This window comes from Oreochromis aureus, linkage group 8 (assembly GCF_013358895.1).
Source record: "Oreochromis aureus strain Israel breed Guangdong linkage group 8, ZZ_aureus, whole genome shotgun sequence".
Taxonomy (NCBI): Eukaryota; Metazoa; Chordata; class Actinopteri; order Cichliformes; family Cichlidae; genus Oreochromis; species Oreochromis aureus.
This window is the reverse complement of record NC_052949.1, coordinates 27,507,940-27,527,084: the sequence shown is the minus strand read 5'-3', so window position 1 is coordinate 27,527,084 and position 19,145 is coordinate 27,507,940. Positions and strand designations below refer to the sequence as shown.

At 40.7% G+C, this 19,145-nt stretch overlaps 1 protein-coding gene across 1 annotated transcript; it reads right to left on the bottom strand.

The window, feature by feature from the left end:
* Nucleotides 1-13,644: 13,644 nt before the first annotated feature.
* LOC116330614 (transmembrane protein 238-like) lies at nucleotides 13,645-18,778 on the bottom strand. Its single transcript, XM_031752996.2, has 2 exons — nucleotides 18,086-18,778; nucleotides 13,645-13,971 (listed from the first exon to the last, which is right to left on the bottom strand). The coding sequence occupies exon 1, from the start codon at nucleotides 18,644-18,646 to the stop codon at nucleotides 18,095-18,097; it is 552 nt and encodes a 183-aa protein (XP_031608856.1). The 5' UTR covers nucleotides 18,647-18,778; the 3' UTR covers nucleotides 13,645-13,971; nucleotides 18,086-18,094.
* Between the last annotated feature and the right edge of the window lie 367 nt (nucleotides 18,779-19,145).

The window sequence follows — 19,145 nt, the reverse complement described above, 5'->3', positions numbered from 1 at the left end:
AGGCGTACCGACCAATCAAAAACGGCCAAACGGACGGAAGTACTGTGACAGACAATCATTTCAACCAATGGGAAAGAAGGCTGTATAGACAGAAGCGTGGCGTTTACCAATGACAACAATAATAAAAATAGCCGTATAAAATAGGGCTCGGTTGCGGCGCAGGCTGACACGCAGATGGATGGAGAGATGGAAAATGCGGCGCAGGAGGGGAGTTTAATGTTCATACAAGCTGTGTCCCAAAAAATGTCTCATGTTCGTCCTTATTTATATTTTATAAACTAACGGAACCTTATATCTTATATATCTCTAAACTTTAATCTGCCTCCTGAAATCTCACATTCATAAATCCAAAGCCATTTGAAGCCAAATTACTTTTTTAAAAATTAGTTTTTTCTTAGTCAATTGTGCACTAACTATCTAATCTATTTATTCATTGTTCACCTGGCCAGAAACTAGAGTCTTGCTTTGGCTGCAAAAATTTGGAGCCAAAAGTCAGCATGTTGTGACAAGAGCATTTAATGCTAAGTTATGAGTACACTTGATTAGCCAGTTGCACTCATAAACTATACAGTTACAATGTCTTGATGCATGCTCTCTCACCCAGGTAAGTAAATCCTGAACGGTTGATTCTGTTCATCTGGATGTGGGAGAAACATTTCGTCACTCATCCAAGTGACAACACCTACAGGCCAGTGGACACTCAATGGTCTCAATTTGCATATTAATGATCAAGGAACTGATCTCAAAGCCAATTGTTCATTCAGTGTTCTGGTTTCAGTCATTGTGCAAATGTACTGTTTAAAAGGTTGGAGAAACCTGCAGTCAGCTGAGACTGAAGAAGTCATTTGGATGAGTGATGAAAAGTTTCTCCCACTGAAAACACTACGTCCACATGAACAGAAAGATCTTTTGGGGATATAAAAGGTGCAACACAGAGGGACACCTATGCATTAATCCTAAATAACTGGTAAATAAAATACTGGAATGTCACTAACTGAAGCCACAGTAAAAACATCTTGGTGTGAATCTCCTGTTCCTCCAAGTTGTTGTTTGGATTGTGATTCGGGGACTGTAGAGGCCATTTAAGTACAATGAACTCAAAGTCATGTTTAAGAAACCAGTTGAGTCATTTGTGCTTTGTGACATGATGTATTATCTGCCAGAGGCCATCAACAGATGGGTACACTGTGGAAATAAAATAATAAATAGTCAGTAACAATACTCAGATAGACTGTGGCATTAAAACAATATTCAAATGGTACTAAGGGGCTCAAAACATTCCAAGAAAAGATTCTCCACACCATTTCACTACCAGCACTAGCCTCAACCACTGATATGCACAACAGTTCAGGCAGGGTAAATCCATGCTTTCGTGTTGTTTAAGCCAAATTCTGACCATACAATTCAAATGCTTAAGTAGCAGTTGAGACTTATCAAATCAGACAACATTTTTCCAGTCTTCTGTTGTCCAATTATGGAGAACCTCTGTGAATTGTAGCCTGAGATTTTGTTCTTAGAGCTGACAGGAGTGTTGGCAGGTGTGGTCCTCTGCTGCTGTTTGTTTCACATGTTGTGCATTAATGGATGCTTTCCTGCTTGCCTCAGTTTAATTGAGTAGTTATTTGAATAACTGCCCTCTATCAGCTAGAAGTAGTCTGGCAACTGTCCTTGGACTTAGTTTCAACAAGGTATTTTCTCCCAGAGAACTGTTTTCTCTTTATAAGACCATTCTCTGTAAACCCAAGAGATGATTGTGCTGGAAAGTCCCAGTAGAGCAGTTGTTCTGGCACCAACAACTATGCCACATTCCAAAATACTCAAATCATCTTTCTTTCCTATTTTTATATATTAATGAGAATGGGAAATGGTAAACATAATAATAAAATGTAGACACATATTCAACATGTAGGAGATTTTTAAAAAAGTAGTAAAGACTTGGCTACATTTATTGGTGCATGATTCCAGTTCCATGCAGTAGTTTACCTGACCAGGGTTTCTGTGCATCAGGTTAGTTTACTAACTGTAGTACAGCAGCTACCACGCTGTGAGCGCAGTCTGTATATGAAGATCATGTTAAATAATGCATGTAAAATCACTCAGTCTATGTAGACACTGCCACAGAAGTAGACCGGTTTACACAGGGGCCTAGTTCCACTAGCTGTTAGACTTCTGATCCTAGTATGTGCACGTTCTTTGAGATGTCATCAATATTCAAAAAAATGTACTGCCATGAGAAAGGCCCTGCACCATGCCACACGTGTTCTTTCACAATGACGTAATCAGTTTGAACTGAGCTACATTCAGGAGTAATGCACTGTACACAAGGTTTATGAGTAACATTTAGAACTATAGATTTTGAGCCAACAGATACTGTGCTCTCAAAGCCAAATGTGACATTAAGTCAAAGCTGGCTTTCAGACTTTTGAACTTAACACAAAGTATATTAAATTCAGACCATACATATAAAAAAATCAAAGGGACAAGAAACAGACAAAAGGACAGAACAGAAAACACATTTCTGATAATGTCAGATAAAACAAAACAGAGCACATTCTTGATATCTGAGACATTAGGGGAGCTGGTAAATTGAAAGATTTATGATTTAACCACTGTTTTCCTGGTTTGTGGAAATAAAAAAAATAGCTTAAAAGGTTCAGGATCAACTGGGTGATCCAAAAGTCACTGATCTTGACGCTAACCTGGTTTCTTGTGGTCATCAAAAAAAAAAAAAAAGAAAAAAAAGAAAGAAAGAAAGAAAGAAAGAAAAGAAAATGATATTAGCCAAGCTAGATTCAATCAGCCTTAATGACTGTTTTGTCATAACTATTTAGAGGCACTAACAGGAAATCCCACATTTGACTTATGATCAGAATATGCTTAAGGATCACTTAAAATACTCCTCTTTTTATCAAGTCACCAACAATAAATAAATAAATAAATAACTAAATAAATAACTGATTCCTTCCACAAGAATTGGAACAGCATGTGCGTCACCATTACAGCCTCCAAATACTGGTACTCTGTGTAAAATTCAAAACAAGACAAAACACATTTAATTCACAATAGAACATAGAAAAAATGTCACATGTATAAACTTATTCTCTTAACAATAGTCCGCTAATGTTTGGGAACTGATGAGACCAGTTGCTGGTAGCTTCTTAACAGTCCCGTGTCTTCTTTGTCTTATTTTCGGTTTCATGATGGGCCAAATGTTTTTATTTGGATTCCAGGCAGATCAGTTCAGGACCCAGATTCTACGAGAAAACCATGCTATTGAACTACATGCAATATGTGGTTTATCACCGTCTAGCTGATATATGGAAGGCCTTCCTTTAAATCATCTAAACTGGAGCACACCTTGCTTTAAAAGTTAAAACGTACCTACCTTTAAGCACTGATGGTCCTTTCCAGATGTGCGAGGTGAAGATAGGCTAGCAGAATAGATTTGAATTAACACGTTTAATTTGCTTTATTTCTACATCAGAAGTTTTATTTCCAAGGACTCCAGTCAGGGAACTTTCTAGGGGGGAAAAGGTGATGCAGACCGCTTGCCATCGCTCACACGTTTGTGCGTTACTGTTTCAATACCTCAACTTCGGCAAAAATGAGTTTTTCTTTTCCACTGTCGCCAAATGCTTGCTCAGGGTACCAGTCTTCTGTTTTAGGGGTTTTCTCTTTATTATTATTGAATCTTTACCTTACAATATTAAGCGACTTGAGGGGACTGTTGTGATTTGGCACCATATAAATACAATTGAAGGGAATTGAATTGAATTAGGCTTTTTGGTGTCAGAGGTGATATTATATTTGAATTGGTTGGAGTGCTAATGCCAGCTAAACTTTGTTAGTCGCATTTTCATCAACCAGATTAATCCCACGAGTAATAATATATAAGGACGAAGTCTTGGCTCATAACCACAACATACTGACTAAACTGATGAACATGTGCACCACCTTAAATTGTCCTGCAATATACATCCTCAAATTTTAAAGTGTAAAATGGTTCACGTGTCTTCATTTTCACTGGAATTAGCTTTTCATGTTTGTGAGCCGGTAAAAATTCAACCTTAACACGTTATATATTTTGCTACATTTGTATCAATCACAGCAGGTAGTGTAACATAAGTCAAGTGCTGCCACCTGCTGGATTTTTATGGTGATGCTGCAACATCTGAGGCTTCTCTATATGATGAGTGCTCGGGAAGTGTAAGCTTGTAAATCTCTCAATCATATCAGCTTATCAGCTTATATAAAAAAAAGAGCAGGTAGGTAGATTCATGCAAGGTGTAGAAATGCTCTGTATAATTTTAGGTCTGGAGGTGCAATATTAACCAGTATACTGAAATATTTATCCCCCGAAAATAGTAAGACCAGTATTTTTCTGTGCATCTGTAAAGGAACAGATTAGGATGTTCTTGGCTCAGTCTATATTAACACATTTTATGCACATAGGTTACTTTTTATTAATATTATTATGAGTGATTTTTAAAGTAGTAACTGATTTATTAATCTTCAATCTTCGCTACTAGCATGTTTTTAGAAAGCACTAAATAGTTTGCAATAGAATCATTGTAAAAAAAACATTGTAAAAAGTAGCATAGGTGTAAACTGACAATAAAGACTGCTTTGTAACTACTGTAGTTATAAAAAAGGACAAACAAACAAACATCGTCCACAAACAAGTTTTATTTTACAACTCAGTAAAGAGTTGAGATGAAAGTTAAATAGCGTAATCCTTCAGTTTTAATGACTGACTTTTCACTTTGGTTTTTTCTTATTTCTTTTCACAAAATCCAGACCAATGAAGTATTTTCTAGTGATGTAGAACCTCATTAACGTATTGAGGACCCTGCACCAATGCAGTGAAAGGGAAACTTTGATAAATTAGGTCCTGGAGCCAGGAGTTAATTTACAGGAAACACAGCTGAACAATGTTTGGAATTAATTTTGAATGTGTACAGCAAAATGGACTTCCATATCAGGTTATACTGATTGGATTTAAGCAGCTGTAGTTGGTAAAGAAATAGCTGCAATGCGATATTCATTAAAGACTACGATTATTTGAAGAAGACTAATTCTGAAATTTTAATTGGATTTACACTTCACAAGACACCTGGCTGCTTCTGGACTTCTGTGGACCAGGAAAACATTACCAGATATAATAATATTATTAACTGGGAAATGCAGTTGCATGGTGGGGGGATTTATTGCAGAGCGCTTATAATAAAAGCAAATATTGTTTCAATGTGTGCGCCTGTTTTTGTGTCTCTATGTCCTCGTGTCTGTGTTTTACTGTTTACTAAGTGTTTTCTCATGCTCTAATGTGTCTTTGTGTGTGTCAGTCGTGATTTGGGGACAAATCTGTCAAGCAGGACCAGCTTCATAATGTAAATTGTTAGATTCGAGGGTACTGAATGTAATGTAAGAGTCAGGTTAAGTGAAATTAGAATAGGTAGATGTTATGTCTTTGGTTCCCTTTTTCTGGCACACAAAAGTCCAGTCATACAGCCGTTTTAAATGTCCAATAAAAAAAAAATCAAAATCAAAATGAAATGATGCACAGCAAGCATCTATACTATCCTTACTAACACGTAGTCTAGAGCTACCATTTAATTCTATATATTTTGCTTTAAAGAGGCAGACTTTCCTGTAATATTTGAAACTGAAACTAGCCTTGACCAATAGATCTCCAGGCTTTCTGAAGATCTTTTAAGAAATTTTCTTTGAATATTGGTTATAAGATTTCTGATTCCTGAAAGAGCCTCTAGTCAAAGATATGGCATATCTTGGGACAGTGTGCAGTGGGTTATTAAAAAAGTGGACAAATGGAGGACAAAAGAAGAAGTGGCAGGCGTGGAAAAAACCGAAACTTAAACCTTGCTTCATCAGAAATGGTGTCATGTTTAAGGAAGGGCAGAAAAGGCTGAAGGACATTACACAAGAACTGGACAGAAACAGAAACCAGTGGCAACAGGTAATAATGAGTAAAGAAACCAATTTGTTGGTCAAAACCCACATCAAAAATATGTAAAAAGTAATATCTATGTAGACATATTTAAAATACAGTAGAGGTACAGTTATGGTCTGAGGTTTCAGTCAGCGGTGTTGGAGATTTTCTTTTTAAAATTATGTAATAATGAATCCAAAAAGTACTCTGAGATTTTAAGCCACCATCAGGAAACCATGTAACTGGCAATGATTCTAAACCCACTGTTAATGCAATACAAGCATACCTGAATAGAAAAACACTATCACCACATTTAAAGCAGTTCCTGACTGTTGTGATCTCAGTGCTTCTTCATTGGTGGAAAAACTATATATTCATTAACAAAAATAGTTTAATAATTTAAACACAGCATAAATGAAATGAACAACCAGGACATTCCTTGATGTGAAGAAAACTAAATTAAATTCTTTAATCTGTACAAAAAACTAATTATATAATAAATATGGGACACCCTTGCTCTTAGCTTCAAAGTGAACTTTCTATTCTCTGTGCTGCAGAACAATTCACATACACCAGTGTCATGTCGTCAAGAGATAATTAAACAAAACCTTTTACTATTCTACAATGCTAAAGTGCAGTTATATTTCACTTAAGCAAAATCTTTGTCACTCAAAGTCTGGTCACTCAGGAGCAATTCTGAGTACAGGCACATAAAACTGCACAGCTCTGATTTAAAAAAAATGGTATTAGCTATTTCAAAAATCCTCGAAGATTGTCTTTGCTATCATGTAATTCTCCCATAGATTTTAATTCATGATTATTTTAGTTCCACATCTCTTTCTGATCTATTTTATGCACCCAAACTAAAACAGTTTACTATACAGTTAATGTAATTAATCCACTTAAGTCAATTGTCCCTAATGGGTGTTTATCAAATATAAATTGTGTAAATTTTGATTTACCAACAACCAAACTTAAAAAACATTAATTTGTAGGTCATTGTTAGTTTATCCAGCCAAGCTTATACAGTGTTGAGGGTTCTGACTATCCAGCTGTTAATCTACAGTTGACAGCTCACTATTTCTCCAATAATATTGGTCAGATTTTAGTAAAACTTGCACACAGTGATCACCTAAGGGGTCAGGATTTGCTTCAGGTCAAGGTCATATTGATTGTTTTACAATTACTTTTCCATTTTCACTATAATCATTAATACTGTTAGAATTTTTTCAGAATTTGATGTTTTTTAGTTCGCACATTACAATAACCTGTCAGTGGTGATGCATCATGAGGTAGGTGAGCTGCTACATTGTTGCTGTTCTCGTATGACTAAAAACAGATATTTCTTGTCAAAGAAGCTAATTATCCATCCATCCATCCATCCATCCATCCATCCATCCATCCATCCATCCATCCATCTTCGTCCGCTTTATCCGAGGCCGGGTCGCGGGGGCAGTAGCCTAAGCAGGGAAGCCCAGACCTCCCTCTCCCCAGCCACCTCCTCCAGCTTATCCGGGGGAACACCAAGGCGCTCCCAGGCCAGCCGAGAGATGTAATCTCTCCAGCGTGTCCTGGGTCTGCCCTGGGCCTCCTCCCGGTGGGACATGCCCGAACACCTCACCCAGGAGGCGCCCAGGAGGCATCCTTGTCAGATGCCGAACCACCTCAACTGGCTCCTTTCGATGTGGAGGAGCAGCAGCTCTACTCTGAGCTCCTCCCGGATGGCTGAACTTCTCACCCTATCTCTAAGGGAGAGGCCAGCCACCCTTCGGAGGAAGCTCATTTCTGCCGCTTGTATCCGCGATCTCGTTCTTTCGGTCACTACCCACAGCTCGTGGCCATAGGTGAGGGTAGGGACGTAGATCGACCGGTAAATTGAGAGCTTCGCTTTTACACTTAGCTCCCTCTTCACCACGACAGACCGGTGCAGCGTCCGCATCACTGCAGCCGCAGCACCAATCCGTCTGTCGATCTCTCCGCTCCCCTTCTCCCATCACTCGCGAACAAGACCCCGAGATACTTGAACTCCTCCACTTGGGGCAGGAACTCATCCCGACCCGGAGTGGGCACTCCACCCTTTTCCGGCTGAGAACCACGGCCTCAGATTTGGAGGTGCTGATCCTCATTCCGCTGCTTCACACTCGGCTGTGAACCGTTACAGTCTTGAGCTGGAGGCCTTCACCGATGAAGCCAACAGAACCACATCATCCGCAAAAAGCAGAGATGAGATTCTGAGGCCACCGAAGTGAAAGCCCTCTGCCACTTGGCTGCGCCTAGAAATCCGGTGACAAAGGGCAGCCCTGGCGGAGCCCATCACCCACCGGAAATGAGTCCGACTTATTGCCGGCAATGCGAACCAAGCTCTTGCAACGGTTGCATAGGGATCGAATGGCCCGTAGCAATGGGCCAGACACCCCATACTCCCGCAACACCTCCCACAGGACACCCCGAGGGACACGGTCGAATGCCTTCTCCAAGTCCACAAAACACATGAGGACTGGTTGGGCAAACTCCCATGCACCCTCAAGTATCCTTGAGAGGCTAAAGAGCTGGTCCAGTGTTCCGCGACCAGGACCTAAAACCGCATTGTTCCTCCTGTATCCGAGGTTCGACTAGCGGACGAACTCTCCTTTCCAGCACCCTGGCATAGACTTTCCCAGGAGGCTGAGTGTGATCCCCTGTAGTTGGAACACACCCTCCGGTCTCCCTTCTTAAAGATGGGGACCACCACCCGGTCTGCCAGTCCAGGGTACTGCCCCTGATCTCCACGCAACATTGCAGAGGCGTGTCAACCAAGACAGCCCCACAACATCCAGAGCCTTCAGGAACTCGGGCGGACCTCATCAACACCAGGGGCTCTGTCACCAAGCAGTTGTTTAACTGCCTCAGTGACCTCGCCCGGAAATTGGCGGGTCATTCCCTCATCCCCAGACTCTGCTTCCTCCTCGGAAGACGTGTCAGTGGGATTAAGGAGGTCCTCAGTATTCCTTCCACCGCCTGACAATTTTCTCAGTCGGCGTCAGCAGCGCTCCGCCAGCACTATACACAGTGCAGGTAGAGCACCGCTTTCCCCTCCTGAGACGCCTGACGGTTTGCCAGAATCTCTTCGAGGCAGTCCGAAAGTCTTTTTCCATGGCTTCTCCGAACTCCTCCCACACCCGAGTTTTTGCTTCAGCCACTGCCCGAGCCGCATTCCGCTTGGCCTGTCGATACCTGTCGGCTGCCTCCGAGTCCCACAGGCTAACCAAGCCCGATAGGACTCCTTCTTCGGCCTGGTGGCTCCCTTCACTTCTGGTGTCCACCATTTGGTTCGGGGATTACCACCACGGCAGGCACCAACCACCTTGTGACCGCAGCTCAATGCAGCAGCTTCGGCGATGGAGACGCTGAACATGGTCCATTTGGACTCAATGTCCCCAGTCTCCCTCGGAATGCTGTTGAAGCTCTGCCGGAGGTGTGCGTTGAAGATCTCGCGGACTGGGGCCTCTGCTAGACGTTCCCAGCACACCCTCACTACACGTTTAGGTGCACCGGGTCTGTCCAGCGTCCTCCCCCGCCACCTGATCCAACTCACCACCAGGTGGTGATCAGTTGACAGCTCAGCCCCTCTCTTTACCCGAGTGTCCAGAACATATGGTCGCAGGTCTGGTGATACGATTACAAAATCGATCATCGATCATCAAGAAGCTAATTAGTTAAAGAATATACAGTTAGAATATATAATATATTGCAACCATGTTCACAGTCCACATCCACATGATAACAAAATCTAGATTTAAAGTTAAATAAAAATCAGTAAATCTTGTATGTCTATTTTTAAAATATAAGATATATAAGATAAAGCTAAGAATACCAACAAATTTCAGACACACTAGCAGTAGCATTTTGTTTGTTCATGTTGTATTTTCCTGTCATATTCCTAAAGTTTTCCAAAGGTCAATCTGCTACAATACACATGTTCACATTCATTTTATTTTTGTTAATGAAGTGAAATGTAGGACAAAATGTAAGCAGGTAGAATACCATTATATTATTATATTTCAATGAACTTAGAGGAAGTTCATTGTATTTAAATATAGCTTAAAACCTCCCATAAATAACTATACCTGTCAGCAGACTATAAAGAAACAATGATTGTTCAATATTGTGTCCAATCTACCCAGTGTTATCAGTTGAACTATGGCTGGGGCGTGTATGTGTGCAACACTATGTAAAGTAAGTTAACCATGCCTGGTTAACATTAGAACACATCTTTATTTACCTTGGTGGCTTGGAAATAGCAAAGCTTCTTGAGGAAATGGTCGCAGGGCTAAAAAGAAATATGAAAAGTCAAAGCACAAATTTAAAAAAGGGAAACACTGCTCCTGATGATGCAAGTTTTAGTTTAAATTTGGAGAGGATAGTTTAAAAAAGGTACCATTAAACGCCATTATTGGACTTTGGACTGCAAGACTGCTTGACATGAAATGAGAACAGTATGAATTGCTGGCATGCCTGACAGCAACACAACACTACATTAGAACATAATCACTTTAGCCTTTGTCACCACTGCACAGAGGCAAACAGCGTCAGTTGACCCAGGCCAAACTTAGGTGTGTTTGCATGTGGGTGCTGGCCGGGCATTGTTCAGCAGGCAGACAACAGGTAACTGAGACGCATGTTAGGTGTAAGGTGGAACCTGAAGCTCCAGAGACACAAGAAGACAGACAGACACAAAGTGAGGTTGCAACACCTTAGAATCACATGTCAACCGTCTCAATGTAATTTTCCTGGACCTGTCTGAGCAACGAGGCTAAAGTTATGAATTAGTAATGAAATGCTGACACATTCCCAAAGAATTCCACTGTGAGAGACTAAATGACTGCGTGGGATTGCTCCTTGAAAAACAACAGCTATACTCAAAAGAGATTATGAGGAGGAAATAGGGATTGTGCAAAGACTTTAATGAGGCACTGTAGCTTCATTTCCAAATCCATTATTTTGTTCAACATGTCATTTCATCATATGTACTTGATAACAGTTTAGTGTTGCAGGGCAATTCTTGTTGTCAGTATTGTAAGCCTGGGGATTACTGTGGTGATAAGCTTAGGCTGTTAATAAGGTGCATGACAGAGAAACAAGTTGCATCTCATTCCTGGTAAAGATTACATCAGAATACATATTTCTAAACAACCTCTGTCCAAAAGTTAGACTCCACCATATGTGTAAGGATCCATATGTGTGGGACTATATATCACTGAAAAATGTTTCCTGTCTTTTCTCCTCACACAAACACATTCTTGTAAAATGAGAGCACACCTGCCCCAGTAACTAATAGACCCAGTTTGGCTGGTTTCTGTTAAATGGGTTGTGCGACCAATTCTTAGATTTCACAACAAGAAAATCACCACAGCGAATAATCACGAGCAAAAGGAAATCAGTGGGGACAAAGGAACATCATGAATAACCTCATCAGGATGTAAATGAAGTAGAAATGTGCAAATAGAGGAGAGTCTCCTGATATCCAGGCCAGAGTGGGGAAACACATTTAACATCCCCAAATTTTGATAAATAAATAAAACACTATTTAAAGCAGAAACAAAATAATCAAAACAGAATCATGTTACACTGGAGAATCAGACGGAGCTAGAAAAAGCACAACCACAGTGCACCCAAACACTTACTTGCAGGATTTTTTCACAGGTCTAAGAACATCAAGGGCCCACAAGAAATGTGAATATTTAATCAGAAATGAATATAGTGTCAAAAACACAGGCCATGAATTTCAGGCTCATGTGCATCTCTGTGCCCACATTTAGACGCACGTCACAACACAAAAATAAAGCTGAAGTACATTAAAACAATATTTCAGTAAAGTACATTCTGACACTGGCTGCTAGTTGTTCTTCTGTAGTAGTTAAAGCCTGCTGGTATTGGGGCTGGATTGAGGGTGGGGGACCAAAGTGACCCCCCCTCTGGTCATGTCCCTGATAAGAGGGTGATAAGAAATTACCATGTCACTGTCTTAATGTAAGAAACCAAACAGTGTAAAATCATGCAAAATGACAAGAGACAAAATGAGACCAAAGTTATGTAAAGTAAAACAAGCAACACAAGGAAGCATTAATCAACCACAACAATAAAGCATACAGCATTATGATTTGCACTTTTCTTTTAGTCTCTTCTCTCTTGCTAATGTTATTTTGGGACTGTCTTACATGCTGATGTGCAGCTGCTGAGTTCAAGGTGCTCAGCAGACAGGGAGCATTTCAGGTCAAGGTTCCATCTTTTTTGTTGGTGAATCAAATATCCACCTATGAGATTGTGATGAAGCTCAGAATTTTCACTCTACAGAAAATAGAGATCTTTATTAAAGGAAAATTATTCCCGACATTCTAGGGCAGCACGGTGGTTAGCACTGTTGCTGCACAGCAAGAAGGTCCTGAGTTTAATTCCACCATCAGGCCGGGGTCTTTCTGTGTGGAGTTTGCATGTTCTCCCCATGTTTGCGTGGGTTCCCTCCGGGTACTCTGGCTTCCTCCCACTGTACAAAGACATGCAGTTTGTGGGGATAGGTTAGTTGATTAATCCAAATTGCCCATAGGTGTGAATGCGGGAGTGAATGTGAGTGCGAATGGTTGTCTGTCTCTGTGTGTGTTAGCCCTGCGACAGACTGGTGACCTGTCCAGGGTGTACCTCGCCTCTCACCCTATGACAGCTGGGATTGGCTCCAGCACCCCCCGCGACCCTGAAAAGGATAAGCAGAAGCGGATGGATGGATGGATATTCTTGACTACACAATGCTTTAAATATGAAGATCTGCACCTGAAGCTTTAGCGCCGATTCCATGGTCCAACACCACCAGCCAGAAATCTGCTTTGTGCTTGTAATTATGACACAAATGGAGAATCTCAATGAGGCAATAGGTCTTCCACTGGTACCTCTAGGTTTCCAAGATACCAGAAGATCCACAACACCAGGCTGAGGAACATGAGGAGAGGCCCAGAGAAGACAAAGAAATCCCAGAAGTCGAGGGGAGCGAAAATGCCAATGAAGAAGAGGACAAGGCCTACTGCATCCAGGAAGAGAGCAACAAAGAAAAACACCAGGCAGCGTCCAACAAAGGTGAAATAATCCATGACAGGAGTAAATTACTAACGTGCAGTTCTGGCAGCAATTCACAGCTTTTACACAGTTTGTTAGACAAAAAAACATTCAAGGAGTGAAAAAACAAATGCTGCCTCCCTCCTCTGTGCCAGCCACAAGTCTGACAATCAGGAAGACTTTAAACAGTCGGATCACATTCCTTTCTGTATCTACATCTCACATTTTTCTTATGACACTGTCTGATGGAGGGAAATGTGTTTCCTTAATGATGACAACAGATTTCCCAGCTCTGTTGCTGGACATGACTTCATTTCACAAACCCATTCTGTTCCAGCACTGACAGAGCCTTATCTCTCACCTGCAGGTAGATTTGGAAAATCTAGAAATATACAGGCCACATATTTTAGCGCTAAACATTTATTTATTTATTTTTTGTATGATTTGCAACAAAATGTATGTAAAAATCTTAAGGTATCATTTGCACTCTTCAGGTGACATAAAAAAAGCAATGATGAGAGAAAAAAAATAGACATACAGAACAGAAGGTGAACTCAAAAAAAAGGAGAGCATCAGACATAAGCAGTCATCTATGAAGAGAATCAGGCAATGACTACATTCAAATAAACTTTATTCTGAAAAAATAATTGACATCTGTCATGAAAACGGTGCACAAAAAAAAAAAAAAAAAAAAACAACCACCAAAAAATTGTTTTTTACTAAGTCCAAGACTTTTTCTTCCAATGTGCTCAGCCCGTCTCCTTAATGTGGATGTGGGGCTCCTCCCTGATTAAGAAACGGTCTTCCCTATTTAATAATATTTTTTAAAAAAAGTGACATCGGCTCAGGTTTTTCAGTTTGTTGGAGTTTGTTGAATGTGGCACAGGCATGGTGAAGGAGTGAGAGCCACCCTTCAAAACAATGGGAAAGTCGGTCATCACCTGTAAAGAACAAGAGGAGACAAGAGGCTTTTGTTTACTGGCCGAGTTTAGAATCAGATTAAATTAAAGTATCAATTGCAATTGATTTTCAGAACATGGTAATAGGATATGAGGTTCTGCAAGATTTCAATCTCAACTTGTACAACCTATATATCTATATATCTATATATCTATATATATATATATATATATACAGTTAAGCTCAAAATTATTCATACCCCTGGCAAATTTTGACTTAAAGTTACTTTTATTCAACTAGCAAGTTATTTTTTGACTGGAAATGACACAGGCGTCTCACAAAAGATAATAAGATGATGTACAAGATGCATCATTGTGGAAAAAAAATATTTCTCAGCTTTTATTTACATTTGAGCAAAAAGTATCATGTCCAGAATTATTCATACCCTTTACAAACTGTCACAGTCTCTGGGAAAATCCAAAGTTCCATACAATTCCAAATAGTCAAAGCTGTTCTAAAGCATCCTAATTACCCTGATTAATTGGAAATAGCTGTTTTGATCAACTCAACAGGTGAAAAACAGCAGCTCTCTGCAGGTGGTCTGTGGACATTCATGGCTAAGACAAAGGAACTCAGTGAGGACCTGCAGCTGTGCATTGTGGCTGCTCACAAGTGAGGAATGGGCTACAAGGCCATATCCAAATGTTTTCAAGTTCCAGTGGCCGCAGTGCAAAGTATTATTAAAAATACAAGATGCTCCGCACTGTGGAAAATCTCAGAGGACGTTGTCGGAAGCCAAAATTGTAACCTGTGCTGGCCAGGAGAATAGTGAGAGAGGTGAAAAAGAATCCAAGGATCACCACCAAGGCCATTCTGGTGAATCTGGGCTCTGCTGGTGGCAATGTCTCAAGGCAGACAGTCCAACGGACACTGTTGGGTTCCACAGATGCAGACCAAGGAAAACGCCACTTCTCCAGGTACTTCTAAGGCATGCCAAAGCTCATTTGGCCTTTGCAAATGCTCATCTGGACAAAGAAGAAGGTTTCTGGTCTTCAGTGTTAGGATCAGATGAAACAAAAATTGAATTATTTGGTCACAATGATGTTGCCTTCATTTGGCATAAAAAATGGAGAAGCCTTCAACCCAAAGAACACCGTCCCCACTGTCAAACATGGTGGTGGGAACCTAATGCTTTGGGGTGTTTTTTTAGCCAATGGACCATGGAACCTAATCACAGTAAACAGCACCATGAAAAAGAGCAATACATGAAGATTCTCAACAACAACATCAGGCAGTCTGCAGAAAAACTTGGCCTTGGGAACCAGTGGACATTTTAGCACGACAATGACCCAAAACATACAGCAAACGTGGTGAAGAAATGGTTAGCAGACAACAACATTAACGTTTTGCAGTGGCCTAGCCAGAGTCATGACTTGAATCCAATTGAGAATCTGTGGAGGAGCTAAAGATCAGGGTGATGGCAAGAAGACCCTCCAACCTGAAAGATTTGGAGCTCATTGCTAAAGATGAATGTGCAAAAATGCCTGTGGAGACATGCAAAAAGCTGGTCTGCAATTATAGGAAGCGTTTGATTGCTGTAATAGCCAATAAAGGCTTTTTTTCTATTGATTATTGAGAAGGGTATGAATAATTCTGGACATGATACTTTTGCTAAAATATAAATAAAACCTGAGAAATATTTTTTTCCACAATGATGCCTCTTGTACATTGTCTTATTATCTTTGGGGAGACACCTGTGTCATTTCTGCTCAAAAAAGAACTTGCTTATTGAACAAAAGTAACTAAGTCAATATTTGGCAGGGGTATGAATAATTATGGGCTTAACTGTATATCTATCTATCTATCTATATATCTATCTATCTATCTATCTATCTATCTATATATATATATCTCTATATATATATCTCTATATACATCTCTATACACACACACACACACACACACACACACTTAAATAACTGATTATTATTAGCCTACTATAGCAACAAGTACATGCAGGGCTCAACACCAAATCCTGAACCTAACTGCTAATGGCAGGAGTCCAATATCAAATCTAACTGAAAAACACATTACACACTGACTCATTATATAAAGAATAGGTGGTTGCTACAAAAGCAATGTTATCCTTAGGTGGAGGCGTGTGATCACTGGAGGAATGTGCAGTGATAAACACGGATAATATTATGTGCCTTCAGTCAGAACTGTGGGCAGTGAGTTCAGTGATACTGAGGTCTGCACCGTGACCCCGCCCAAACACACCTGTGTTTTTTTTAATCTTCGACCAAAATAGCCCGTGAAACGTTTACTGACTCCAAGTTTAGTTCAGTATACTGAAGTAAAAAGACAAGTGTACGATTAAAGGGGGCTAGGTTTAATTACAAAAAGAATAGATTTAGATGAATGAAATTTAAAATGCAATAAAGACATGCAACGAAGCATGTCAAATTAAAAGAATATTATCTAAACATAACTGACTGCAGTTTAGTCAGGGAGTAACATAGTTTTCAGTAGCTATGGTTCATAATTAACCTGTGATGGCTGGCCAGGGTATTTTTTGGTAAAACTAAAAGATGTTTTTTCAATTAGAGCTGGATGTTTGTCTGAAAAATACTTTTCTAAAGAGTAATTAGCTTATTTATCAAAAGTATAATTTGATAAACATCAAGTCTTGATTTTTAAAATTATCAGCTTCCTGGCTTTTACATTTTTAAATAAACTGCAAACCCTTTTATGTCATTGTATAAATGTTGGATAAAATAGATGGTTTAGTCACTAAGGCTCAGCTTCCAAAACATAGACTGAGCCCACATAAGCATAAACTTTTTTTCAATAAAAGTCTTCATTGAATTTTTCTTTTCTGGGCCCGGGGCTAGGTTTAATCCATATATGGAAAAACTGCTTTAAGATTTAGTACCAGAAACCTTGTAAATGTAGAAAAAAAATAAACTCTAGTGGAAGAATACCATCTCTTGTGTTGAATTCCCAGAAACATGGGACATGACCTTAGTTTAGTGTCTCACTGCTTGCTTGTCTTACATCAAACGCAGTAAAGTCAGAGTACAGAACACAACCTTATTGTTGAGAATACAGTGTTTGCTTTTGTGACCACACCATTTGTCACATTTCCATATCTCAAGATCATTAGGTAAGTTAGGTAATGTAGGACTCTGGCTAGGAGCCATTGGAGTTAACTACATGGAACTACTGGATGGGCAAAGGCAGATTCGTATATGATCCCTGCTCATTTTCCGTGGCCGGGTGCCCAACCATACCTACAACCACCCACCCACCCACCTACCCATCTACCTACCTACCTACCGCACTCCATTTCACTGGATCAAAAGTGCTGCTTTGTTCCATTAAAAAGCAATTGCTCGTTTTGGCCCAAAGGTCTGGCTTGCCAGCTAGTTACAAGCAAACTGACAGCTAAAATAATAACTGTGAAGGTGAGTAGAAATGGTCAGGCTCATTAATTAAAAGCCGCCACAGGCCACTGAAGATCTTTTCACAGCAGCTAGGAAAAGAAAAAAAACCCTCAATCTATTATTACAGTTATTCATGAGCTGAGTGCTGAGAAAGGTCCTGGAAAGCTACTCTTTGGGGGAGTTGGTGTTGAGCTTCACTCTTTGGCAGAGCTCTAATCTGAGGGCACCCATTCCTCCCCTTTCCCTGTGGGTGACATCTAAGGGTAGGGTGATGTAAAATATCTGATAATTATAACTGGGGTGCCGGGAGTTCGAGTGGGTTGCTATGTCATTATGTAAGACAATGTGGATGGCAACATGACTGATGAAAGAGTTAATGCTGTGGCAGTGAACAACTAACAAAAAGCAAAACAGCAGCAGACTGGCAGGAAGGGTGAAAGCAGGGCAACGTGCTGAATATTTATGACTTTCAATTAGAATTGTTTTTGGGTTCCACACAGCCAGACTTTCTGGGGATCATACATTTTTCAGAGGTTTGCTTTAACTTTTACAGAATGTAACAGGTTACGGTGTCAGGAGATTCAGTAGGTTAGGGAGGGAGCGAATGGGTTTTCAAAGTCTCCGCAACACTGAACAAGTTCCAATAATAGACTCAAGACAGAAAGATAGCGAATAAGGTCTCTGGTTTGCTGTTGGGTGAAATACGCACCATGATCTGTCAGAGCAGCCTCTCTGGTTTGCAATCCTGTGCCTGCAGACCCACATCTGAGCTCCTCAGCACCCCCAGCTCCATGTTTTTGTATGCTAGGGATGCGCACTCAGTCCCTCCATCAAAGCCTTTGTTGTCATGGCCGGACAAGACTAAGTTGCCACCTTCCCACATAACCCGAGGCGGCGCAGACGCACGCACAGTGCCGCTCATCTCTTTCCCGTTCCCCATGCTTTTCTTCTTGAAGTCATCTGCTTCCATGGGCTTCTTGCCGCTCACGGACAGCCTCTCGGACAGTTTCCTGGCCCAGTGCCTTAAGTTGATAGAGTTCGTCCTGTCAGCCGAGTAAAGCTGTACGTTTCCCGTGTACCACAGTACCCACCACACTAAGCTGAGAAAAATGATGAGAGAGCCCGTGTAGATGAGGAAATCTCCATAGAAGCGGCCTTCCAGCTTAAGGTTTCCGAAAATTCCGACCAACAGTACAATCAGACCAATAACGTCAAAAATGAGGGCGAGGAAGAATAATGGCGGGCAGTTCCCCACGAAGCTGCGATCCATCCCAGAGCAGAGTCGAGAGCCGAGCCAAAGTAACGGCGTAGGGTAGCTCAAACAACTTGTTCTTCAGCACGCACATTTCCACACTCTTACACCTGTGCGGTGATCACCTGCGCAAACCCCGCCCTGATTCCACGTCACTGACTCGAAATCGGGCTCCCAGGGGCCTCATAGCTTGTGCTTATGCCACTTTTAGATGCACAGTGTAAATTTCCATACCTGGCCGTCTGGAGACAATGGAAATAAGATGCCTACATCTACATTGGGATGAAAGGGTCATTTCATCCAAGCTGCAAGTTCAGCTGTCCAGTGATTGTCAGGTGGATTTAACCTGAACACGCTGCTGCTTAAACGTATTTTCTGCATCTGTGTGATCATTATTTAGGTTGTGCACGTTTAGTTTGGTGTGTTATCTGCACAATTTGATTGTGTAACAACACCGTCATCTGATTTGAAACGTCTTATGAGAAATAAATAGTTTTCTAAGCATTAAAGCTCTGAA

Coding starts and splice junctions, on each gene's coding strand:
- LOC116330614 (XM_031752996.2), bottom strand. CDS start 18,646: ATGGATCGCAGCTTCGTGGGGAACTGCCCGCCATTATTCTTCCTCGCC.